Source organism: Coenobita brevimanus, chromosome 26, assembly GCF_032717465.1.
Source record: "Coenobita brevimanus isolate Jiangsu-jjx chromosome 26, ASM3271746v2, whole genome shotgun sequence".
In the NCBI taxonomy this organism is placed as follows: Eukaryota; Metazoa; Arthropoda; class Malacostraca; order Decapoda; family Coenobitidae; genus Coenobita; species Coenobita brevimanus.
Genome location: NC_136979.1, coordinates 6,147,492 through 6,175,131, shown reverse-complemented (window position 1 = coordinate 6,175,131; position 27,640 = coordinate 6,147,492). Strand labels below are relative to the sequence as shown.

The following is a 27,640-nucleotide window of genomic DNA, read 5'->3' as shown; positions in this document are numbered from 1 at the left end:
GACGGACGCAAAGACAAATCATCACTATATGCTGAGTCCCATCCTTCCCCTAGAACACACGCCGCGGTACTCTTGTTTACATCTGGGCACCGCATTCTTGGAGACCGGACACTACGTAGCACCTTTTTCTTGGCGACTTATTCTGGATATCTTCATACTCTCTTCTAGTGTTGTTTATATATTTCTAGTTGGGATATAGCTTTTCTCACAAACTTACAACAGCATTTAAAATGTGCAATATACAAAATAAATCGCCGACGAGAAGGTACTGCGAATTCTCTTATGTCACCTAAATTACGACTCTGGAGACGAGGAGAAAACAAACAACACTTATTGGCAGACAATCAGGTTTTTCTAAGTCTTAATCGTCCCCTTTTACACGACTAACAACAATATCACATCCCGTCGGGTATGGAAGCTCCCTAACACCTCTTCCTTAGCGATTTATTTTTGGATATGGGCGGCTAATATCCTTTTGTACGTTATTTATGCAGAGTATGGCAATGTCTGGAGGGTTTACATAATACAGAATTAGACCGTCAGTTGTAACAAGCAAAATAAATCGCTTAGAGAAAGGTGTTAGGGAGCTTCCTTGTGAGAATACGGGCCTAGGATAAAGGAGGTAAGATGCCGTCAGTCTGACCGGCAAAAATAATAATGATAATAATAATAAAAATAATAATAATAAAAACACAATGTTTTACTTACTTTTTCCTGCCGATCCGAAAGCAGGAGGGTTAATCTTTTTTTAGTCCATCCTCACACACGCACTGAAAAATAAAAAGTAATCATTGTATTTTTTACTGTAATTAAGAAAAGCTACAGAACCAGTTACATGGATGGATAGACAGACAGACAGACAGACAGACAGACAGACAGACAGATAAATAGATAGACAGATACCGATAATTATTCTACTGCTTCATTTATCACTTAACTAGAAGCAAAGGAGTCCGGGCTAGACTACTAAATCCCGATACTTAAAAGCGAGAGTATCCAGTCACACGTCCCTGAGCGGCATTAAGTTAGAAATAAACCTCAACCATTTCTCGGCCTTAAACCCTAAAGTGCAACAACCGTTTGGGGCGCCTTAACCCACTAGATCACCAGGTATTCATTTAGTTATATGGTTACCACCCAACGCAGAAGTGGTATCTTGGGTTACAGGAGACCATGCAGCTTGTTACTGAGATTAATGTCAATTGTATGCAGCACTACATCGAGTGAGTGGATGGAGACTACACTGCAAGATAAACTGCAAAAAAATGATACCTATAATACCTACTCTCGATTCTTGTAGTTGTGATAACTGCCATAACTACATACATATATACATACATACAAACAAACATACATACATACGTACATACATACATACATACCCATACATACATACATACCCTTACATACATATATACATACACAATACATAGTTAAATACATACATAAACATACATACACACATACATACATAAACACATACATAATACATTCATACACATATATTATACATACTTCCATACACATACATAAACCTACATACATACATACATACATACACTGCCCCGGCCTGGCGATGCAATTGTACTCATTAGTCTTAACTGGATTGTAATTTAATGTCGTCAGGGGTCAACAGGTCTTCAGATCTCTCTCTCTCTCTCTCTCTCTCTCTCTCTCTCTCTCTCTCTCTCTCTCTCTCTCTGCCGAGGTCACCGATTCTTCTTCCCTCCATCCTTAAATTACTCTCTTCTCTCTCTCTCTCTCTCTCTCTCTCTCTCTCTCTCTCTCTCTCTCTCTCTCTGCCGAGGTCACCGATTCTTCCTCCCTCCATCCTTAAATTACTCTCTTCTCTCTCTCTCTCTCTCTCTCTCTCTCTCTCTCTCTCTCTCTCTCTCTCATTTCCTTCCTTTTCTCACTCCCTTTTCTCCTTCCCTTCCCTCCCTCCCTCCTGCTACACTCCCTTCCTTCTCTCCTCCCCCCCTTTTCCCTCCATCCCTACTCTCCCTCCCTTCTTTCCCTCCTTCCCTCCCTCCCTCTCACTGTCTCCACGTAATGAATCCAAAGATTTGATTTTCAAAAGAATTGACAATGATTCTCTCTCTCTCTCTCTCTCTCTCTCTCTCTCAACTCATTGCTTTTCACATTTCTGCTGTATCTATCTACCTATCTATCTATCTGTGGTTGTCTACCTACCTACCTATTTACCTATCAACCTCCCTCCCTATCTATATCTATCTACCTATCTATCTATCTATCCACCTACCTACCTATCATTTTACCTGCCCTATCTATTCACCTACCTACCTATCTATCTATCTATCTATCTACCTACCTATCTATCTATCTATCCATCATCTAAACAACGTCACAAAATGTCCTGCCCTCTGACCTATCATACTTAGTCTTTATCCCAGCACAGTATACAAACACCATATCAGTGAGAATGTTGATATGTTGAAGAATTGGCTACACCCGCTGCACTTACACTAGTCTGGGATAACACAGACAATATTCATCATCATCATCATCATCATCATCATCATCATCACCACTATTACTACCCCCACCACCACCATCATCGTCACCACCACCACCACCATCATCATCATCATCATCATCACTTTAACACATAATTGCACCTCTCATTCCCATAAACACATCCTCAGGCCATACGAACAAATCCCCAATACGAAGACAGCAAGCTCAGTAGCACCTTCTCCTTGGCGATTTACTTTATCCCCTCATCATTATTTTGGGTGCTATTTATACCACTTTAATATCAACACAACTTTTATCAGTAACCTACATGAAGATATCGAGGCGTGATGTAGAGAATTAATCGCTATGGAAGAGGTGTTATGGAATATATAAAGCCACTTAAAATGCAACTCTATATGACTGTGATATGGACTTAGAGAGAGAGAGAGAGAAAGAGAAAGAGAGAGAGGGGAAACGTGGTAGAAGACTGGAGTACTCAGGATAAAAAGAAAGGAAGGAAGAAAGAAAGAAAGGAAAGAAAGAAGAGAGAAAAAGGAAAAAGAAAAAAGAAAGAAAAGAAAATAAAGAAAATATATAAATAAAATAACAAATAAATCGCTTCAATCCAAGGACCTATTTTACAATCTATTCACCATCTCCAGACGATTTTATTCAGCTTAGGATGGTTTTTTCGAACGGGGGGGGGGGTAGATACAGCCTCCATCAACCCCCTTCACTACAAGAGGTCCTTCCCAAGCTGAATAAAATCGTCTGGTAATAATAATAATAATAATAATAATAATAATACGTCATCGAACTGAACAGGTTAGTGGTAGAACTGAAAAAAATGTGATTCTCTCTCTCTCTCTCATCCCTACGTTCCCTCCCTTCACCTCACGTTCTGTCTCCCTCAGAGCGGACCCACGATGGACTTAGAGAGAGAGAGAGAGAGAGAGAGAAAGAGAAAGAGAGAACTTCCCAGAACACCAACGTTAATTTTCCAAGAATTCTCAATGGACTATAACCACATATTGATATTGTGTATTGTTCTGAGGAGACAGCACTTCTCCTGTTATTATTTAGGTGATAGGTGGGGACGCTCACCTTTCACTCAGTCGATGTAGTGCGCTCTCGGGTGGTTGCCCTTTCCTCTCTTCCTTCATTCCTTCCTCTTCTGTCTTTTTTTCCTTCGTTCTTTTCTCTTCCTTCTGCCTGTGAGTGACTCTACACTGAGTGACAGGTCAAATTGTTTCCTGTGCACCAGGAAACCATTTACAACATGGGGTGGTAACCATATAACCAAATTATGGCGCCTGGTGGTTTAGTGGGTAATTAAGGAGCTCCAATCGAATTAGGCCGGTGAAGTTTTATATCCAAGGAATGGTTGGGGTTTATTGCTCACGTATTGACACTCAGGGATGAGTGAGGCTGATCACTCACATAAATGTCAGGACCAACTTGCCTAGCCCCGGGCTCCTACGCTCCTCATGGGGCAACACTGGATTAGTTAATGAATGAATGAATTATTATTATTATTATTATTATTATATCATTATTATTATTTCTTGTCTAACCCTGGGCTCCTCCGCTCCTCATGGGGCAACAGAGGATTGGATGATGGATGGATGGATTATTAATATCATAATTATTATTACTGTTGTTGTTGTTGTTGTAGTTGTTTTCATCATTACTGGTATTATTACTATTACTACTATTTTCTTTATTTACCGGTATTACGTGTATTATTGTTGTTCTTGTTCTAATTACATTATTATTATTATTATCATTAATACTATTATTACTTTATTATTAGTAGTAGTAGTGGTGGTAGTAGTAGTAGTAGTACATTATTATCATTATTATTATTATCATTATTATTATTATTATTATTATTATTATTATTATTATTATCATTATTATTATTATTATTATCATAACTATCATCATTAAACAAAGATGATACATTTTTCAGCTTATTAGAAGATGCCTGAAGAGGGTCCAAGGGCTGTACTCTAAGGGGCCTTGGAGATTTCGTAACATCCCTTCCTCAGCGATTTATGCCGCTCATTACACCTCAAAAATTTATATATTATGTACACAAACTAAGTAGATATCAAGAAAAAGAAAAGTAAATAAAATGTTAAGGTGTACTATGAAAAATAAATCGCTATGGAAAAGGTGCAACGTAAACAGCTCAAGTCGCGCCGGAAATGCTGTACCGTCATAGTAAAAACAATTTCGGTACGTAGGTCCTTCACGGCTCCCATTATTTTCTCTCCCCATCCCTCCCTTCCTTCTCCCCGTCCCTCCTCCCCACTGTCTCTCCCTCCCTCCCTCTCCTTTCTCCTCGTCCCGTTCGCTCCACATTCGTTTCTCTCTCTCTCTCTCTCTCTCTCTCTCTCTCTCACACACACACACACACACACACACACACACACACACACACACACACACACGTTGGACCCAAAGCAGTGAGTGTTCCTTGAGGCAGGGAAGCGAGGCCACTAGCACAACATGAGTCTCTCTCTCTCTCTCTCTCTCTCTCCCACACCAGGATCGACAGATGATGGATCAAAGGAGCGAGTGTCAGAAGTTCAACCGAACCTAACCAAACCAACCGTAACCAAAACCCTTCTTTCTCTCCCTCTCTCGCTCCACTGCACCTCACCATTAACCCCACTCTCTCTCCACACTTTCAGGACGGGCACATGATGGATCCCAAGGAGCGAGTGTTCCTGGAGGCGGCGGAGCGAGGCGACAAACACACGATGATGCGCTGCCTCTCGCCTCCCTCTCCTGTCAACGTCAATTGCACGGACATCCTGGGTCGCTCCGCCATTCAGATAGCAGTGGACAACGAGAATGTGGAAATAGTGGAGCTGTTGTTGCTACAGGAGAACGTGAAGATAGGTGGGTGGGTGGATGAGTGGGTGAGTGGAAGGAAATACGATGGATGGATGAGTGGGTGAGTGGAAGGAAATACGATGGATGGATGAGTGGATGGGTGGGTGGGTGGATGGATGGATGATGGATAAGTGGGTGAGGGGGTGAGTGGATGGGTGGAAGGAAGGACGATGGATGGATGAGTGGGTGAGGGGGGTGGATCGATGGATGCAAGGAAGGACGATGGATGGATGGGTGGGCGAATGGATGGGTGGAAGGACGATGGATGGATGGGTGGGCGAATGGATGGGTGGAAGGAAGGACGATGGATGGATGGATGGATGGATGGATGGATGGAGGGAGGGAGGGATGGATGGATGGATGGATGGATGGATGGACTGGTTGGACAGAGAGGGATAGATGGAAATATCAGATGGACAGAAAGAGACAGAAGTGGTGTAAGGAGCAGAGGGACGGTAAGGTAGGTTAGGTGTTGACTATGATATGGAGATTGTGGAGGTGCTGTTGCTGCAGGATGTAAAGATAGGTAGGTGGATAGGTGGGACCGTGGAAGGTCGATTGGTGAGGCAATGGTTAGTAGAGGATAGAGGGATAGGCAAGGAGAAAGGTAAGAGCAAAGAGAATATGGAGACAGGTATCGTTAAAGAGGGGAAGGGGATGGGGTGGAGAAGGATAGGCAGAGAGGATAGGTAGGGAGAGTGTTCGACGAGAGAAGGATAGGAAATGATGGGAGTGGACAAAATAAATGTGGAGATCGTGAAGTTACTATCCCTACAGAAGAACTTGATGATAAGAAGGTGGACAGGTGGGGTACAGGAAGATAGATATACAAGTAACAAGATTAAGAAGGATGGGACGACAAAAATGGATAGAAACAGTAGCAGATACAGAGGATGGGAATGAATATGTAGATTGTAGAGTTCCTGGGGACTGGGAGGGACAGGGGTTGGTAAGGTGGGGAGGGAGAGACTGAGAACGCAGAGGGAGAGATAAGGTGAAATAGTAGGAAAAAGAATATGAAAGATTACGAGGCAAAAATAAGACTATAATTATTTTCTACAACAAGAGAATGCGAAGCTACGTAAGTGAATGGGTTAGACAGGGGTATGTAGGGTAAGAAGGGATAGCAGAGGGACGGCAGAAGGATAGACAGGGGTAAAAGAAGGTGGGAATATAAAGACAGGTGGATGGTCAGATGGACAGAAGTAAGGTGGTATTATGTTGAGTGGATGGCAAGAGATGTTGGGTGTTGGCAAAGAGAAATTAGAGAATGTCGAGTGGCTTTTGGTTCAGGAGAATGGAGAAACAGGTATGTGGAAGGATAGGCAGGGTGTGAGGGACAGACAGAGACAGGAAGGGGATAGTCAAGGGAAACAGGCTTAGAAGGCACAAAGGATGTTAAGAAAGGTTGGGTGTGGACAGTTAAAATGTGGAAATTGTTGAGTCACTTTTGCTGCACGATAGATAAATAGATAGACAGATACATACATACATACACAGATAGATTTAGTGGAGGGATGGGCAGGTGGACAGGTAGACAGAGGTAGACAGAAATAGTAGGTTCAAGCTAAAAGTAAGGCTGGACTGAAAGGTTGGATGTCTACTGTGAAAAATGTACTAAGTTATTTGAGTTGACTTATTGCACGAGAATGTTAAATAGGCAGGTGAGTAGCTGGGGAAGGATAGAGAGAAACAGTAGAAGAACAGAGAGACTAACTGGAGAAGTAAGTGCATCATTAACAGTCAGGATGGTAAGAGAAACAGAAATAAACAGAAGAATGGACAGTTAGACAAATTATAAAGGTACCATTTTAGATAACAGCCAGGATGGTAAGAAGGACTGAGAGAAATAGTACAAGAATAGGCAGAGACAAATGGTAAAAGTGCCTGTACAGTTAACAGGATAGTACGAAAAGTTGTGTCGAGTATGGAGGCTATGGAGCTTAGTTAACTGCGACAGAATGTGAAGATACGTAGGTGAATAGGTGAAGGAACGGTAGACGGGCTAGATGGAGGTTAGGTGGACAGAAAGAGATAGAAGAGGGATATCAAGTGAGACTAGAGATGATGATAACGGTAAGGTGAGGATAAAGGGTAACCGTATTTGGAGATTGTCAAGTCGTTCTGGAAGAGGAGAATGCGAAAACAGATGGTGGACGGCGGAGGAGGGGGAGGGGGAGGGGGAGGGGGAGGTAGGATAGGGGAGGAGTAGACAGAGATAGACGATGCAAAGAGAGACTGGGAGTCAAAAATGGATATGTAAAGCTTCCTTAATACGGGAAAACGTAATGATAAATAGAATAGGAGGGGGAACTGGAGAGAGAGAGATAAACAGTGGCTGGAAAAGGAGTAATAGATAGATAATATGAAAAAAAAAAATGAATACTAAAAGAGAATGAGTGCACTGTGACATCTAATTACCGGGTACCCTCTTCCAATTAACGTCATTAACCTGCACCAAATACCCTTATAATGATCCTTAAAACACGTATTCAAGCCCCTAATTAACCCTTTCGAATGCTGGCTGTGTCTCTAGGCTGAATAACATCGTCAGGAAAGAAAATTATCGTGGTGGAAGCAAGAGGAAAAATGCTAGTGTGCCGCCCTGTGATAAGAAGAACTGAGCCTACACCCGATCCTACCTATCAAAAATTTATCTATCTGTCTATCTATCAGTCCGCCTATCTCTCTGTCTGTCTATTGCCTAACGCTGTGTCCAGAGAGTTTTCACAGCAGTGCGGGCAATAACAGACCAATCAGTGATATCTACATGCATCCAACTACACTCTTTCAACTCAACCCGGTCCACCTTTCATCATACCGGCATACTTTTCAACCTCTTCGCTCCACCTCTCTCCTCCCTCCCCAACCAATCCACAGTCCTCTAAAACTCCACCAAATCTCTTCTTCCACTTCCTTCTAAGCTACCAAACCACCAAAATATACAACCAGCGACAGGAGTTCAAATATTCCACTCCGTCTAACTCACACTCCCGGCATCTTCAGTGTTTTCATCCCTGACGCAGTGTATGAGAGAGAGAGAGAGAGAGAGAGAGAGAGAGAGAGAGAGAGAGAGAGAGAGAGAGAGACGAGGGGGGTTAGATACAACCATAACAAACTTCAATTCCAATGGCCTTTCCTGAATAAAAAAAAATCTCAGGTAATGAAAAAAATAAAGTAAAAAAAAAAAAAATGACGTCAATCGCATGGAAGGGATTTAATTCATGACGTCACTCGCACGAAGGGAGTTTAATTCATGACGTCACTCGCATGGAAGGGATTTAATTCATGACGTCACTCGCATGGAAGAGATTTAACAAATGACGTCACTTGCATGGAAGGGATTTAATTCATGACGTCACTCGCATGGAAGAGATTTAACAAATGACGTCACTCGCATGGATGGAGTTTTTTAATTCATGACGTCACTCGCATGGAAGGGATTTAATTCATGACGTCATCTGGTAACGTGTAGGTAGATTACAAGGCCAAAAAAGACTTCACTATCTCCTAAGGCCGTAACTTGATTCAGAGGACTTTAAAAATGGCGATTATTTTTTTGTGCGCAGTGCTAAAATGTGGAGCTTATTGGAGAGGATGCAGGAAAAAGATAACTTATGAGATACACCCTCCACCCCCCACACCCCCTTCCCTCTCCTCTATCCCTCCCTCCCTCTCCTCCTTCCCTCCCTCCCTCTCCTCTATCCCTCCCTCCCTCCCTAAGCTCTCCCCCTACCCTCTCCTTCCCCACCAATCCTCTGCTCTTTCCCTCTCCTCTTCCTTCTCCTCTCCCCTCACCTCTTTCTTCTCCCCTCTCCTCATCCCTTCCTCTCCCCTCTCTTCTACCCTCTCCCCTTCCTTCCTCTCCCCTCTCTTCTTCTACACTCTCCCCTCCCCCTTCCCCTTCCCTATCACCCCTCCTCTCCCATCCCATTCTCCTTTCCATCCTCCCCCCTTCCTCTCCCTCTCCTCTTATTTCTCCTACCCTTCTCCGTCCCCTTTCCTCTCCCTTTCCTTGGTCCTTCGTGTCCTCTCACCTCTCCATTTTCTCTTTTTCCTCTTTTAATCCTTCTCTTCTTTCCTCTTCTCTCTCTTCTTTTCCTACCCTCTGTTCTCCACTCCATTCTCTTCTCTTCCCCACTCCTGTCCTTTCTCCTCTCCTCTCCTCTGTTCTGCTTCTCAATCCTCCCTTCCTCCTCCTTCCTTCTCCTCTTCCCCTCACCCTCCTCCTCTTTCCTCCTCCTCCTCCCCTCCCCCCTCCTCCCCTCCCCCCTCCTCCCCTCACATAAAAGCACATCCCCTCCCCTACTACATCATCACCAGATCCCCACCTCAATACCCCTCCATCTTTACATCCCCGCCAAAAATACCCACACACAGACCCCAAACATTTTCTAACACACTCTCTTCTAACACACTTTAACACACTCCCTACTAACTCTTAACACACTCTAACACACTCACCGCTAACTCTTAACACACTCTAACATACTCCCTGCTAACTCTTAACACACCCTAACACACTCCCTACTAACTCTTAACACACTCTAACACACTCCCTACTAACTCGTAACACACTCTCCGCTAACTCTTAACACACTCTAACATTCCCTACAGACTATTAACACACTCTAACACACTCCCTACTAACTCTTAACACACTCTAACACACTCCCTACTAACTCTTAACACACTCAACACACTCTCTACTAACTCCTAACACTAACACACTCCCTCCTAACTCTTAACACACACTAACACACACCCTACTATTAACACACACTAACACACGCCCTACTAACCCTTAACACACTCAACACACTCCCTACTAACTCCTAACACTAACACACTCCCTCCTAACTCTTAACACACTCCCTACTAACTCCTAACACTAACACACTCCCTCCTAACTCTTAACACACTCCCTACTAACTCTTAACACACTCCCTACTTACTCTTAACAGACTCTAACACACTCCCTACTAACTCTTAACACACTCTAACACACTCCCAACTAACTCTTAACACACACTAACACACGCCCTACTATTAACACACACTAACACACGCCCTACTAACTCTTAACACACTCAACACACTCCCTACTAACTCAACACACTCTAACACACTCCCTGCTAACTCTTAACACACTCTTAAGATACTACCCTCTAACTCACTACTAACACACTCTAACAGCTTCAGACACATTTCCTTCTAACACACTAACACACTTCCTTCCAACTCACACTTTCTTTTAACACACTAACACTCCTAACGAACTCTAACATACGCAGTCAAGAACACTCCCTTCTAACGCACCAACACACGCCCTCTAACACCCTCCTAACACACCTTAAAACACCCCATCTAACACTTCCTTCTTACACACGGCAACACAACACACTCCCTTCTAATACACCTCCTTCTAACACACTAACGCACTCCTTCTAACAATTTATTCTAACACTAACACACTCCCTTATAACACACCATCTAACACTAACACACTCTTCTAACACACTTTCAAACTCACCCTAACACTTCTAACACACTTCCCTAACACACTCCCTCCAACACAACCCTCGACTCCCTCCTTTAACACCATTACCTCCATACCCTTCAGTACGACGGTTTTTTCTTGCTACATCCAGACGATTTTCTTCAGCATAAGGCACCAAAATCCCTCGTAATGAAGGGGTTAGAAGGAAGCCCCATTAACCCTCTAAGAAGCTGTATTTTATCTCCTTCTTGTTGGCCAGACGATTTTATTCAGCTTAGGGTGGAAATCTAGTACTGAAGGTTTTGAATTTTCACTACTACTACTAATATTACTACTACTAATAATAATAATTCTCTCTCTCTCTCTCTCTCACACACACACACACACACACACACACACACACACTGAGCCAACTATCCTACGGCAGTAATCCTTTTTTCTTATCTTCTATGTTCTTTCTATCCTCCACCATCCCCACTAACCCACCCCCTCTCTCTCTCTGCAACCCCCACCACCTCCAACTAACCCTCCCTCTCTCCAACCCCCACCACCCCCACTAACCCACCCCCTCTCTCTCTGCAACCCCCACCACCCCCAACTAACGCTCTCTCTCTCCCAACCCCCACTAACCCTCCCTCTCTCCAACCCCCACCACCTCCAACTAACCCTCTCTCTCTCCCAACCCCCACTAACCTCCCTCTCTCCAACCCCCACCACCTCCAACTAACCCTCTCTCTCTCCCAACCCCCACCACCCCCACTAAATCCCCCCTTCTCTCTCCAACCCCCACCACCCTCAACTAACCCTCTCTCTCTCCCAACCCCCACCACCCCCACTAACCCTCCCTCTCCAAACCCCCACCACCCCCACTAACCCTCCCTCTCTCCAACCCCCACCACCTCCAACTAACCCTCTCTCTCCAACCCCCACCACCCCCACTAACCCTCCCTCTCCAAACCCCCACCACCCTCACTAACCCTCTCTCTCTCTCTCTCCCAAACCCCACGACCCCCACTAAACACTCCCCTCTCTCCCCCAGGTGACGCCCTCCTCTACGCCATAACTGAAGGTGTGTACAAGATAGTGGAGATGCTCATCAACCACCCCAGCATCACCCCGGAGATGCTGGCTAATGACTGGCTCAAGGTACGTAAAGACGGGTTGGTGTCGCGAGAATACAGTCTAAGTCGTCTGGCTAACTGGACTTCGCCCTAACTTAACTTCATTTTAACTTCAGCTTAACCTGAATTCAACTTAACTTCACTTTAATTTGACTTCAGCCTGACTAACTTGGATTCAGCTTGACTTAAACTTTACTCCAACGTGGCTTTTACTTACTCTACCTTAACTCTGCTCTGACAAACTCGACTTAAATATAACTTAACTAACCTGACGACGTTAACATTACTTGACATTAACTTCACTTTACATTAACTTCACCAACCTGACATCAACTTGATTTTAACTCGCTTTTATCTTAATATTAACCTGACATTAACGTGACTGACTTCATTTTGACCTCTGACTTCACTTTGACTTCTGACTTCATTTTGACTTCTGACTTCACTTTGACCTCTGACTTCACTTTAACTTCTGACTTCACTTTGACCTGTGACTTCACTTTGACTTCTGACTTCACTTTGACTTCTGACTTCACTTTGACCTCTGACTTCACTTTGACCTCTGACTTCACTTTGACTTCTGACTTCACTTTGACCTCTGACTTCACTTTGACTTCTGACTTCACTTTGACCTCTGACTTCACTTTGACCTCTGACTTCACTTTGACCTCTGACTTCACTTTGACTTCTGACTTCACTTTGACTTCTGACTTCACTTTGACCTCTGACTTCACTTTGACTTCTGACTTCACTTTGACCTCTGACTTCACTTTGACTTCTGACTTCACTTTGACCTCTGACTTCACTTTGACTTCTGACTTCACTTTGACCTCTGACTTCACTTTGACCTCTGACTTCACTTTGACCTCTGACTTCACTTTGACTGCTGACTTCACTTTGACCTCTGACTTCACTTTGACTTCTGACTTCACCCTGACCTTTACTTTAACATCATCTACGGTTACTTGACTCCATCTTGACTTCCGGCAGAGGAATAATCACTTGAGCAGGTCCAAAAGGTCAGGATAAACTCAAGCAGAGGTCAAGACAGTCCCAAATTCAAGACATCTCCCAAGACATCTTAACTTCTGCTTGGCCTCTCCCTGACCTTACCATCTCTCCTTCAATTTGTAAACAAGATTTGGAGCGTCTATTACATGCCTAACTACACTTCAGGCTGTTTATTTTCTTTTTATTATCATTATTATCTTAAGATTATGAAAGTATTATTAACACATTGATATTACTATGAATACCCATAATTATCAAGTACCCGGGTATTTTTATGATTACCCTGAAGTGTTACAATTACCTTCTAAATATAATTATAACTCTGTAAATATTATACCGGTACTTATTATCATTAAAATTACTATTGTAATACCTTGAAATCATTAGGACTACCGGTGCATTTAATTATTATTATTATTATTATTATTGTTATTATTATTTCCTTAAGTTTTGAGTGACTATCTTAAAATTCTGATTACCCTCGTCATTATCATTACCTTAAATTACTGATTATCTTCACATTATTACTTTGAAATTATTATGAATACTTTGGGAATATTTTACCTTGAAACTGTTATGATTTCCTTGACTTTACTAAGAATACTTTAATATTAATGACTGTTTTGTAAATTTGTTGTTCACTTCCTTGATCTGTATTACTAATGTTTCTTTGTCTCTCTCTCTCTCTCTCTCCTTTCCTTCCCTTGTATCCCTCCTTCCCTCTTTTTTCCCCCTCCATCCTTCCCTTCTCCCCCCTTCTCTTCACTTGCCTCAATCCCTTCCTTCCCTATTTCCTTCTTCTTCCATTCCTTTCATCCTTTATCGTTCTACTCTTTCTCCTTTCCCTTCCCTCCAATTCTTTCTCCCTCCTCCCTTTCTCTCCAACTATCTCTTCCTCCATTTTCCTCCACCCCTTCCTTCATCTTCCTCCTCTCTTCTTTCTCCTTCCCTTTCCTCTTACTATTTATTTATTCTCTTCTCATTTCTCCCTCTTATCTTCCCTCTTCTCCCTCTCCATCCCTCTCCCTCTTACCTCCCCCCACCCTCTTAACCCCCCTCCACCACTCTTCCTCCACCACCCTATCTCCATCCACCTTCCATCTCTACTCCACATTCTCCTACTCAATCCCTTTCCTCTCCATCCCACCTAATCCCACTTCCCTCCTTCCTTCATTTAACATTCCTTCTCTCCTTCATCCGACTCAATTCCCTACTCTTCCTTAATCCTCTCTCTCTCTCTCTCTCTCACCTCCCAATACTTCCCCCTCCCCTTCCTCAACCTTCATTTCCCCTTCCCCCTTCCTTCCCTGAACTTTCCCCTGCTTCCTCCCCCTTCTCACTCTCCTTCCCCTACTGCCTCCAATTACTCAAATCCATCCTTCCCCTTTCCTTCCCATTTTCCTGTAATTCTTTCCCTTCCCTTCCCCTCCCCCCCTCCCTCTGCCCCTTCTTCCCCTTCCCCACTTTCCTTCTCTCATTTCCTCCTCCATTCTCACCTCATCCCATCCCATCACTCTTCATCCCCACCTCTTTCAATTTCCTTTCCATCATCTATTCCCTACCTCGCCCCTCTTCCCCTACCTCCTTCCCATCCCTCACCCCTCCTTTCCCCTACCCCCTCCCCACCCTCACCCCTCCCTTCCCCTCCTATTCCGCTTCCCCATTCCCCACCCTCACCCCACCCTTCTTCCTATTTCCCTCTCTTCCTCCTCTACCCCTTCCCAACGCTCACCCCTCACTTCCCTGACCCCCTGTTCCCTTTTCCCCACCCTCATCCCTTCCTCCCTTCCCCTTACCCCTTCCCTATCCTAACCCCTCCCTCTCCCTCCCCCCTCCCCTCCCCAGGTGCGTGCTGGTGGGGAGGAGAGCAGTGACTTCGACCCAAACATCTCCCCAATCATCCTGGCCGCTCACTGCAACCAGTTTGAGATTCTGCAGCTATTTCTGTCCAGAGGTAGGGAGAGGGGAGGGGAAGGAGGGGGAGAAGAGAGGGAGCGGAAAGAGAGAGGGGGAGGAGGGAGGAAGAGAGAGGGAGGAAAGGGGAAACGAACGGAAGAGGAGGACGGAAGGGAGACGGGGAAAGGAAAGATGATGGGAGGATAAATGGGAAGGAAGGGGGAGAAGGAGGAAGGGGGAGAAGGAGGAAGGGGGAGAAGGAGGAGATGAAGAAGGGGAAAAAAGGGTGGAAGGAGAGCGGGGTAAGGAAAAGGGGGAAGGAAAGGGGGAAAGGAGAAGGAGAGATGGTGGATGGAAAAAAAATGGGAAGGATGGGGGAAAGGAAAGGGCAAAAGGGGGAAAGAGAATCAGAAAGGAAGGGGATGACTGGTAAAGAGAGGATAAAGGAAAAGCAGGGGGAGAAAGTAGGGGAGGGGAAGGGGATGAAGAGAGAAGGGAAAGGGGAAGGGAGGGAAGATGGGATGGGTGAGAGAATACTGATGGAAAGAGTGAAGAAGAGGAAGATTTGGGAAGGGAAGAGGAACAAGAGGAGAGAGAGGGGGGGGAGTGGACGAGGGAAAAAAAGAATAAAAGTAAACGAGAGTAGAAAACGAAGGAACTAAAAAAAAAAAAAAAAAAAAAATCACCATTAATCTTTTCGTAGCCGTCAATTAGAGAGGGAAATATGACTACGGTATCCAATTTATGAGACCAAAAATTTGATTATTCACCAGTTCATTACTTACCAACCCTCCCAGCTGACACCAGCAGGAAAAAATTAGCAGAAAAATTGACCTGGATTTTACGAAGGAATGAATGAATGGTGAATGTGAATAATAATGACGGAAGAAGTATGAATGAAGAGGAAAAATGGAGTGATGAATGCTGAATAAAATGAATGTGTTGTGAGTGAAAAGAAGGAAGATGAATAATAAAGCAGGGAAAGGAAAAGGGTGAAGAGGATGAGAGGCAGGAAGAGAAATATATGAGAAAAATGGAAAGAAGGAAAGGTGGAAGAGGGAAAGGATGGCAGAGGAATGGGTTTAAGGGAGAAAGGAGACAGGTGTGTGTGTGTGTGTGTGTGTGTGTGTGTGTGTGTGTGTGTGTGTGTGTGTGTGTGTGAGAGAGAGAGAGAGAGAGAGAGAGTAAGCTAATTCCCCTAACTCTACCTCACTCGGTTAGGGCTATTTGATCGCTTTGAGAGCTCTGTTTACTGTCTGTCTGTCTGTCTGTCTGTCTGCCTCTTCTGTGGCTTGCCTATTTATCGGTCTCCGCCCAGTCTTATAGTCTTTTATCTATCTGTCTATCTATCCAATTTTATGGCCCGTTTTGTTCATTATACCCACCATATCTCCCCTGTCCGTCCTTCTGTTCGTCTTTCCGTCCGGGCCTGTATCTCGGAAATTACCATGTGGATTGGCTTCACATCACACAGAAAGATGAAGTATGTGTCGTAGTTGATGCCCGTATATGTAATAATTGCCATACTGTCTGTACTTTACGAGCTATGACCATATACGTACGTCTTGAAAAGTTGGTTGTGTCTACTGGAGATTTCAATCCGACCTGCACAAGTAATCTGAAGATGAAACTTGGTGGATCGATTCCTAAGAGTTTATTATTTACCTCCTCTAAAGAGGTTATGTTTTACCCCGTGTTAGTTGGCCTGTACGTTTGTTTGTCTGTTAGCAAGATTACTCAAAAAGTTATGGACGGATTTTGATTAAATTTTGTGGAAGGCTGGGCCATGGGCCAAGGAAGAAATTATTAAATTTTGGCCCAGATCCGGAGTATCCCGCACAATATCTCCATAAGGTCTCAACGAAATTCAATGAAATACTGTGGAAATGTGGGCCATGGACCAAGAAAGAATTGATTAAATTTTGGGGGTGATCCGGATCCGGATCCTTTTTAATGGCAATGACATTGGCGGAGGTATGTGCTCTCTGCGCGCTTTCTTGTTATAACTTTTATCCCCACCAGTAGTGTACGAATCCTAATGTATGTCCCTATATATGAAACTGCCATATTTATTAGTGGATATCTATATGTACTTTACCACAAGGTGGGAATACGTCTTTGATAAAAGCTTGTTTATTTACCGGTTGTTCTTATGTATGTCTTATTTATTTATAAACTTAGCTACCTGTCCTTCTGTATCTGTTTTCTACCTGCCCATCTCTATCTATCTATCCATCTACCTATCCCTCTATATCCACTCTATCTGCCTATCTATCTACCTACCTACCTCCCTATCTATCTATCTATCTATCTATCACAATTTTTTTGTTTGTACCAGGCATTTACCTCTCTCTCTCTCTGTTTTTGTCATATTCCAATTTCTCTATTTATTTGTCCATAAACCCACTTTTCTCGAGACCCGCCATCCTGTTTATATCACCTGCTTGTTTCTCTCTCTCTCTCTCTCTCTCTCTCTCTCTCTCTCTCTCTCTCTCTCTCACCTGTCATCCTGTTTATAACACCTGCTTGTTTCTCTCTCTCTCTCTCTCTCTCTCTCTCTCTCTCTCATCTGTCATCCAGTTTATATCACCTGCTTGTTTCTCTGTCTGTCTGTCTGTCTGTCTGTCTGTCTGTCTCTCTCTCTCTCTCTCTCTCTCTCTCTCTCTCTCTCTCAATTTTCCTGTCTATTTTCTTGATATATATGGTCCAGTTTCGAATCATTTGGCTATCTCTATTCTTTATCTATCGGTCTATCTTTTTCTGTCTATCCAATATTCCTCTGTAATCCATCTATTTATCTGTCTGTCTATCTGTCCAATTTTGCTGTCAGTTTCAGGCACTCGTCTGTTTGCCGGGTTTCAGCACAGGATCCAACCCCCCCACCATATAATTTTCTGTTTACACCATCCTCACCACAAATAACAAAATTTTCAACACTACACAGAACTCCTTAGTAACATCCCTTCTTCTCAATCCAACATTAGGCTCAACAAATACAAAGCCACGAACGGCAATAAAATCCAATCCAAGCCAAGCCTTCTCCTCCTCCTCGTTCTCCTCCTCCTCCTCCTCCTCCTCTTCTTCTTCTTCTTCTTCTCGTTAATACAGGAGTTCACCCAGCCAGACTACGGTGTGGCCATCATCCTTCCCTGCTTCAGTACCCACACACAACGAAACTCACGATCACTTCATTTTACGGTCACTATTATGCAGTTTCTTGGGCAACAATATATTTCATTCCTCAATTTCACGCTTTATTCATCTCACTTCCACAACACACTTCATTCACGTCACTTTCACAACACACACTTCATTCATCTCACTTTCACAACACACTCTCTTCATTCATCTCACTTTCTTAACACACACACTTCATTCATCTCACTTTCACAATACACTTCATCCATCTCACTTTCACAACACACTCTCTTCATTAATCTCACTTTCACAACACACTCTCTTCATTAATCTCACTTTCTTAACACAATTTCATTCATCTCACTTTCATAACACATTCACTTCACTCACCTCACTTTCTTAACACACACCATCCTTCAACAAAATCTCAAAAAATATCTCTAAGGTCGCCAGGTTGAAGAGTCCAATTTCCTAAAGTCCAATGAGTTCACATCTCGAAAAAACAACAACAAATACAACAAATACAACACCAAATACAACAACAATAACAAATACAACAACAACAACAACGATGATCCAGCCTCCTTCTCGCCGCAAACAGGCGATTTCCACTGAGATAATTCCCCACACGTATAAAAACGCCATCCACACTCTCAGCTCCCCTTCCCTCTACGCTCAGCACCCGCCTCTCACCCCTTTCTTAAGCTGCTTACCTCCTATACCTGATCTGATTCCACTCCCCATCTGTCACACTAAATCGCTTAAGCCGTGGATTTTTCTTTTTTCCTTTCTCTTCTTTTTCTTTCTTTTCTTTTTTTTTTTTTTTTGCTTCATATACCCCGTTCGTTATGGCGTCTATTACTCTGGTGTTTGGGTGCGTTTTGCTTCAGCCTCTCTCTCTCCTCTCTCTCTCTCTCTCTCTCTCTGTATCTATGTATGTATGTGTGTGTGTGTGTGTGTGTGTGTGTGTGTGTGTGAGAGAGAGAGAGAGAGAGAGAGAGAGAGAGAGAGAGAGAGAGAGAGAGAGAGAGAGAGAGAGAGAGAGAGAGAGACAGACAGACAGACAGACAGACAGACAGAGACAGACAGAGACAGAGAGAAGGAGAGAGAGAGAGAGAGAGAGAGAGATGAAATGGCTAACCTAAACCACAGCCCTCCAACATAATTACGGTCTCTCTCTCTCTCTCTCTCTCTCTCTCAAATCCCAGACCTCCCACATGCGCTTACGTCACTTGGTCACTTATTTCTCACTGTCATCACACATTCCTTTCTATCCATCCTCTATCCGTCTGTCTGTCCGTCCGTCTATCTATCCGTCCATATGTCTGTCTGTGCGTCTGTCTCTCCATCCGTCTGTCCATAACCTATCCTTTCTCATTTTCTTTTCCCATTTTCATCATACTTTCAATCCATCCCAATCCATCCCATCCATTTTGTCTATCCATCAGTCCTTCATCACTTCCCCCCGTCATTCATTATTCCATCCATCTATCCCTCCTTTCTCTTCCTCCCAGCCCTTCCTACTGTTATATTTTTCACTATCCCATCCTTCTTCTATCTTTTTTCTATCCCATTCTTATTCTATCTTTCTGTCAATCTATCTACTTATTCTCCATTATCTTTCATTTATCCTTCCATTTATTTGGCTTTCCTTTCTCTCCTCGTGTGCCGCCGACTCTCTCTCTCGCTCTCTCTCTCTCTCTCTCTCTCAGTTCCTTCATTCATCCTTCCACTTGTAATATCCCTCCTTTCTCTCCTATCTGCCATCGATTCTCTCTCTCTCTCTCTCTCTCTCTCTCTTTATCTGCCTATCTATCTATCTATCTCCAACTCCACACACGCAGCATACACCCCTTTCAACCCCTTCAGTTCGATAACATCTATTCCCACATTACTTTTGCTACCTTCAGTCGATTTTTATTTAACTGAAGGGGCTTTAAAAACCCCTCTAAAATCCCTCCACTGTTAATAAGTCAGGCCAAAGCAAAATAAAATCGTCTGGTGCTAGCAAGGGTGAGAGCTACGTCATCGGTGTGAAGTGATTAACCCCTTCAGTACGACAAGTTTTCCATTTTCTTTCTTCGGGGGATTTTTTTATTTCATTTAGGGGAGACTTTTCCAACTTGAGAGGGTTACATGTGGTTCTCGTAAACAGCTTAAATACTTGAATCCTTCTTAAGTATAAAGATGGGCTGCCTTTCTTTTTTTATTCATTTATTTCTTTTACGAAAGTGTATCACGCTGTACCAGTATTACATGCTTTCAAAATGCATACGGATTTTGTCTATCATCACGGTTAAAAAAAAAAAAAAAAAGCATACGCAGAATGACAGTGTAAAACGAAAAGTATTTCAATGTTTTCAGTACATATAGTAAAATGTACTTACGATATTACAGTACTTAAGATACAAACACTAAAACATTAATTACTGCAACAAGTGGAGCCAAACTATGCAGTCCCATTCAAGAAAAACACTATTAATTCTAGAGGCTCACAGTAAACTTTAGTACTACAGTAAACACTACGATTTCTGTAACGATGCAACAGTTAGCCCTAAAACCGTTTTCTGCGGCCCTTGTGGACGCTCTCGATTGCTAGACAACGCTTTCGAATGGGACCTCCTCTTGACCACGCGTAAAATAAGGAAAAGAGAAAAGAAAAAGGGTAACGTACCTTGATTACTTCTCTCTCAAGCTGTGGAGTTGGGACAAATAAAATTCCTAACATGCATTTTACATTTTCTTCCAATCTAAAGTAAAATGGATTCATATTAACAGTGGCTAGGTTAATGTTCGAGTGTGTGTTGTAACCCGTTCATCACGTTTCAGGAATCAACAGTAAGCCATCATACTGACATTCTACTACCATTTTATTGCCCTTGGTATCCTCGCTCCGTAGTGGCAAGGTGCTGGTGATGGTGCTTATCTCGCTCTTCGCCGTATTTTCACAGTTAGCGGGATAATACTGTACGTGAGAGTTCAGGAGGTGCATTTTTTTTTCATCCGATATTTTAAAATCCCTACACCGTGAATATTTGACATCCTAAAATCCCTTGATCCTGAATATTCTTCATCCACAAATCCCTTGATCATTAAGATTCAACATCCAAAAATCCCTTGATCATGAATATTCAACATCTACACATCCCTTGATTATGAATATTCAACATCCTAAAATCTCTTGATTGTGAATATTCGACATCCTCAAATCCCTTGATCATGAATATTCAACATCCAAAAATCCCTTGATCGTGAATATTCGACATCCTAAAATCCCTTGATCCTAAATATTCAACATCCAAAAATCCCTTGATCATGAATATTCAACATTCAAAAATCCCTTGATCGTGAGTATTCGACATCCTCAAATCCCAACATGTAAACTCTCAATCAGTGTCTGAACTAGATACTTGTAATCCGAAGTTCAAATATTTTCTGAAACTCCTGAACAACAACTTCAAAAGCCAACTAAGCCTCAGACTCAATATCGTTCAATTTGCTCTTAAAAGTTTGGCTCTTTGAGAAGGTCACGAAAAGGCCAGCTATTTAATTTCATGTCACCTTTTGGGGGGAATTTATGTTCATGGTAATTAAATGTTTCACCGTCTTTCTGGAGAGCTTTAACAAACTGCTTCATAAGTCACAGTTTATTTGCAGTGGTGGGAACAGTACATTTTTTCTTTTTTCTTCACTAAGGGCACCGCGTTGACAATTTTCTTTCCTGGTACGAAAATACACTCCTGGCGGCCTGTCTTTCTGAACAGCGTCTGCTACGAGTAAACACACACACACACACACACACACACACACACACACAACACACACACATAAATAGCACTTGACAAGCCACCCTGAAAACCAAGCAGGAGTGATATGACCCTCAGATCTGCACATTTCAGTCAGCTGCACTCTTGATACATTTATGCTTTCAATCAAATTTTCATACATTCCTATGACTCAAACATCAGCAATGAGTATCAAACAGGAATGGAAACGACAGAAGCTCCTTTCTACAGTGGCATTACCGTCAGTCTCCTTATTATTATCATTACTATTTTTTAAGAATCTATGTACAGTTAACAGTCATATGCTTTAAATCCCATTCCCATTTGCTAAACCAGTGCATGAACACATGAACCTTCTACCTCAAGATAAATCCGACTTTTTTTTTTTTTTTTCTTGAAGACGATACCAGGCATATGTTTCACCTTTTGCAAGCAGATTCTTCTCCTTTAGTCTACAGCCTGTCTGATCTCTTCTGAGAAACATAGAGGTTTAACCTTTAGAAAGCTGACTGCTGATTAGTTGTGAGTGCACTAATTAGCAACAATGTCCTTTTTTTTTTTTAATTATAATGTTTCCCAAGATAAAACTGCTCAAATAAAACATACATAAGGTTATTTCCATAGATTAATTATAAAACAAGGCCTTACATAGTCTATCAGATGGCTTAGATACGTGTGAAATTATCAGTTCTCCTGTCCAATCAACATAATATCGCAGTAATGACTCTATCTGAACATGGGGAAAAAATTAAGGAATTCGTATGACTTCTCCCAAAGCGTTGATTTGATAGACTGGAAATTTCACACGTATCTAGGCCATCTGAGAGAGAGAGAGAGAGAGAGAGAGAGAGAGAGAATAGACAGATAAACAGATAGACGGATACTTTTTGGGGGCAATCGGATCGTCAAAATCAGCCATTGTAACCTTTAAAAAAATAATACAAAACACATCGTTACCAATGAACGCACTGGCACAACCAATCAGCTACCCGATTTCAAAAACTCAAGCCTCTTCGTTTCTTAGATGTGATCGAAGAGGTTTTATTTGTTTCTCGTGCTTACTGTATTTCTTTTTCAGTCACGCCTAGGATTTGAGATACTTTTCCTCAGCTGAATTCTTGTTGGTGAAATGCCATAAGAAATTGCTGATATCCTTATCTCAAAACGTAGACGTAATAATATTCTGTATAATATCTATATGTACCTATATATCTGTTTATATATATTTATCTAAGTATTTATTTATTTATTTATTTATGTATGTATGTATTTGCAATCATCATTAATCTACTTCAGAAATGTCAGGTTTTATCGTTTTAGGCAGTTTATATTTCCCAGTATAATTGTCGGGGGATTGCAACACCAAAACTAATACAACTTACTCAGGTTGAGATGGATGACACATGCCTCGTCCATCTCAGTTACTCTCTATCCTCCCGCCTTTATTGCTCACTGTCTATCTCTTATCCATCTGTTTTTCATTTTAGACTACAGTTACTTTTTCCAATCCTGTCCTTGTAGAATACTGTTTTCAATCTTTTTTTGCATATTTTTTTTCCACGTCCTTTCTCTCTCTCTCTCTCTCTCTCTCTCTCTCTCTCTCTCTCTCTCCGCTAACCTCCCTTGGGCTATTGCATCGGCTGGTAACTTTTTTCCTTGTCATCATCTCATTTTTCTTCCTCCTTTCACCTTTCTTTATCTTTTTTCCCCTCCTTTTTGGTTCCTTTATCTCTTCCTTCAACTCTCCCCCGTATTAACAACTTTTTTCTCGTCGTTTAATCATATTTTTATCTTCCTCTCTTCACCCTCCTTCCTCTTTCTTCTACTCTTTATTTCCTTTCTCTCTCTCTCTCTCTCTCTTCCTCGTATCCCCCACATCATCGCCACACCTGTCTATATTTGTTTATAAGTCGCATTTTTTCCTTTTCATCTTCTTCCCTCAATTTTTCTCTCTTTCCACCCTCCAATTACTCTCTCTCTCTCTCTCTCTCTCTCTCTCTCTCTCTCCATAAGCAGCCGTCATACAGTGCCTCTGTTTACAAGTCACACGCACTTTCATTGCTGTCCTCCTCTCTCTCTCTCTCTCTCTCTCTCTCTCACACACACAAACACACACACACACACACACACACACACACACACACACACACACACACACACCGCTCGCTGGCTCAGTGGTAGCGTTCTCGCTTGCCATCTGGCAGACGGGAGTTCGTGCCTCGCTCAGGTTGCGAAAAGTTTCACTGACGAAGTGGGCGGTTACTGTCCCCCTTGAGCAAGGGGATGGGTGTGTGCGTGTATGAAGGTCACAGCCTTGCCCTTAGATCGGACTATATGAGCTCTCAGCTCCCTTCCGGGAGGGTAAAAGCTGACGATCACGACCATCAAGTGATCCTGACCGACCCGGTGAATTACACACACACACACTTTCCTCTAACTCACTCTCTCTCTCTCTCTCTCTCCCGCAGGCGCCTACACCCTCCCTCTCTCTCTCTCTCTCTCTCTCTCACTCACACACACACACACACACACACACACACACACACACACACTTTTCTCTAACTCTCTCTCTCTCCCCCACAGGCGCGTACATCGACAAGCCGCACCCGCTCTCCTGCAGCTGCCGCCAGTGCACGGAGGGGTTCCATGCGGACTCCCTGCGGTACTCCCTGCGGCGGATCCACACCTACCGCGCCCTCGCCTCCCCCGCCTGGATATCGCTGACTTCGGAGGACCCTATACTCGCCGCCTTCAGGGTGGGTGAGGGCAGGAGTGGGCGGGCGGGGGAGGAAATTTCATGGCGGGAGTGGGTGGGTAGGAGGAGAAGTGTGAAAGTTCGTGGAGGGAGTGGGTGGAGAGGAGGAGGAGGAGGAGGAGGAGGATGAAGACGAGGAGGAGGAGGAAATTTAGTGGAAGAGTAGGGAAATGAGTTAGGATACAAGTGACTGAGTTAGGAAATGAGCTAGAGAATTGTGGATACGTGAGGAAGGACGTGGGTGAGTGTGGAAATGAGTCAAGAAAATGAGTAAGGAAATAAGGTGGAAGAGTGAGGAAACTGGAAAACATGTGGATGAGTGAGGAAATGAGTTAGGAAATGCGTAGATAAGTTGGGAAATGAATTAGGAGATATGTAGATGAGTAAGGCAGTGAGTGAGGAAATAAGTGGATAAGTGATGAACTGAGTGAGTAAATAAGAAAATCAGTGTTGAGGAAATGAGTAAGAAAATAAGTGGATGAGTGGGGATATGAGTGAGATAATACGTGAAGAGGTGAGGAAATAAGTGATAACATCGGTGGATATGACAGGAAATGAGTGAGCAAATAAGTGGATAAGTGAAGAAATGAGTGAAAAAAATGACTGAGTGAGGAAATGAGAGCAAATACGTGGATGAGTGAGGAAATGAGTGAGAAAATGACTGGATGAGTGAGGAAATGAGAGAAAATGATTGGATGAGTGAGGAAATGAGTGAGAAAATGACTGGATGAGTGTGGAAATGAGTAAGATGATGACTGGATGAGTGAGGAATTGAGTGAGGAAATAAGTGGATGAGTGAGGACATGAGTGCAAAAAAGACTGGATGGGTGAGGAAATGAGTGAGAAAATGACTGGATGAGTGAGGAAATGAGAGAAAATAACTGGATGGGTGAGGAAATGAGGAAATGAGAGAAAATGACTGGATGAGTGAGGAAATGAGGAAATGAGAGAAAATGACTGGATGGGTGAGGAAATGAGTGAGAAAATGACTGGATGAGTCAGGAAATGAGTGGATACCTAAATGATATAATTCCCTTTAAAATAATCCTCTTCTTTTCAACTACATCTAAATTAATCTGTTAAAATAAATAACGTCTTCACTACGATTAAATTATTTTTGTCTTGGCGCCTCCAGACGATTTTTATTCAGCGTAGGAGAGGATTGTCGAACAGGTGCCCCATATGGTAAAAAAAAAAAATCGACCTTTTTTTAGTAAAAGTGATTGATAACTAACTACATTCAATGAGTGAAGGGTAAAACAAGGCCGATGGAATATGCGTAATACTTCCTCCCAGACAAAGCAGTCTCCCGTTGGTATAAGTTCTCTAGATAGACAGACAGATAGATAGATAGATAGACAGATAGACAGATACAAAGACAGACAGACAGATAGAGAATGAGATAGATAGATAGATAGATACAGATATAAAGATGGATAAATATATATAGATGGGTAGACACAACGATAGACAGATATATAGATAGATAGATGGGTAGATAGATAGATCGATAGATAAATAGATACAGATAGACAGATATAGACTGATAAACAGATAGACAGATAGACAGATAGACAGACATATAGATAGACACCTGGCTCTACGATAATTCCAAAACCGACCCTATAAACTCTAAAAGTATAAAAATGCCTAAACATAGCCTATAGAACATAATATTTCTTCCTCCCATGCTAAGCTATTTTCACCCTTACTAAATTACTGTGTTGCCTCTCTCTGCCTCCCTCACCTCTATTTCTATGGTAATTGCGTCAGTGAGCGAATCTAATCTACGACCCTCCATCCCTCTATATATACCTATTACCTAAACACCCCTTCCCTTCATCGCTAAACTGTTTATTATTTCTGTTCTTAGAAACACACACACACACACACACACACACACACACACACACACACACACACACACACACACAATCTCGTCGAATCACCTTGACCCACTAGACCACCAGGCGTTCACTTGATGGAATAATACCCAGCGTTTTCAATGACTTCCTGTACAGAAAACCACACGAATCATCGATCAATAAAGAGTCACACTGAATGGATGGTGGGCGCTCTCACCTACCACTAGACTGTAATTAGTAAATGTTGGTTATTTTATCATCAAATTCAACAACAACAAACGCAAATAAAATACACTCCAGAGATGATGATTACTACTATCTTTGTACTTAACGACAGACAGGCGGGGATTTAGTCACCTCAGGGCGTTCAAATTCGAAATCCTATCACGTTCCTGACAGCATCACCTTCACCAAAAATCACGTAATATCGCAACCATCACAACGCCTCGTCACCAGATCTTCACCAAGAAAGACGCTACGTATGATACACTAACAACTTCACTCTCATTATCTCCTTGGCTTAGACTATCACTCGTTTTACAGAACTTTAATAACTCCAGTAAAAATTATAGTTTCCCCCTCAACAAATATCTACCTGGTACCTCTCCACATCACACCTTACCTGTCGAAAAGGTAATCATGTACAGACGGATTCCAATATTTCTTCCTGGTGAAATTAACATCGAAAAAAAAAAAAAAGTCCTGATATTGTTTTTGTACTATATAAATGATACGTGTAAATTGCAGTCATAGGAATTATTCGATCGTTACTTACTGAAATATCCACCTGGTGTTTCTGTTTTGTTTCGTCCCTTATGAGTGAAACAGAGGTCGTTGGGTCATGCTGTACTTGTGTAGGTGCTGTATTTCTAGTCGCTTTGGGAAACTTTTGACTTTATCAGCGATTTATTTTGCCTACTACATCTTTCTCTCCGTTCCTACGTAACTGAAACAAATTTTGTCGATACCAAAACTATATGAATAATACCTGGAGATAATTAAAGTGTAACATCCATAACAAATCGCCATGAATAAAATAATGGGCTACGAACTCTACGATGCCACTTATAATGCTCCTCAGTTCATCCGCGAGAGAACCCTTTTCCTCCAAAAACGCATATCATTTTATTCTTGCTGCCTTCAGACGATTTTGTTCAGTTTTAAGATAGGCTTCTGTAACTCGGAGG

At 42.5% G+C, this 27,640-nt stretch overlaps 1 protein-coding gene across 1 annotated transcript in view; it reads left to right on the top strand.

Annotated features, from left to right (window-relative positions):
* LOC145394143 (transient-receptor-potential-like protein) overlaps nt 1-27,640 on the top strand; it is a gene marked incomplete at its 3' end in the record, with an annotated part of 163,912 nt that overhangs the window by 85,081 nt on the left and 51,191 nt on the right. Inside the window, exons 2-5 of the mRNA XM_080268123.1 lie at nt 5,178-5,388; nt 11,922-12,028; nt 14,860-14,968; nt 24,417-24,589. Coding sequence (XP_080124249.1) covers nt 5,178-5,388; nt 11,922-12,028; nt 14,860-14,968; nt 24,417-24,589 — 600 coding nt within the window. The remainder of the gene's footprint in view (nt 1-5,177; nt 5,389-11,921; nt 12,029-14,859; nt 14,969-24,416; nt 24,590-27,640) is intronic.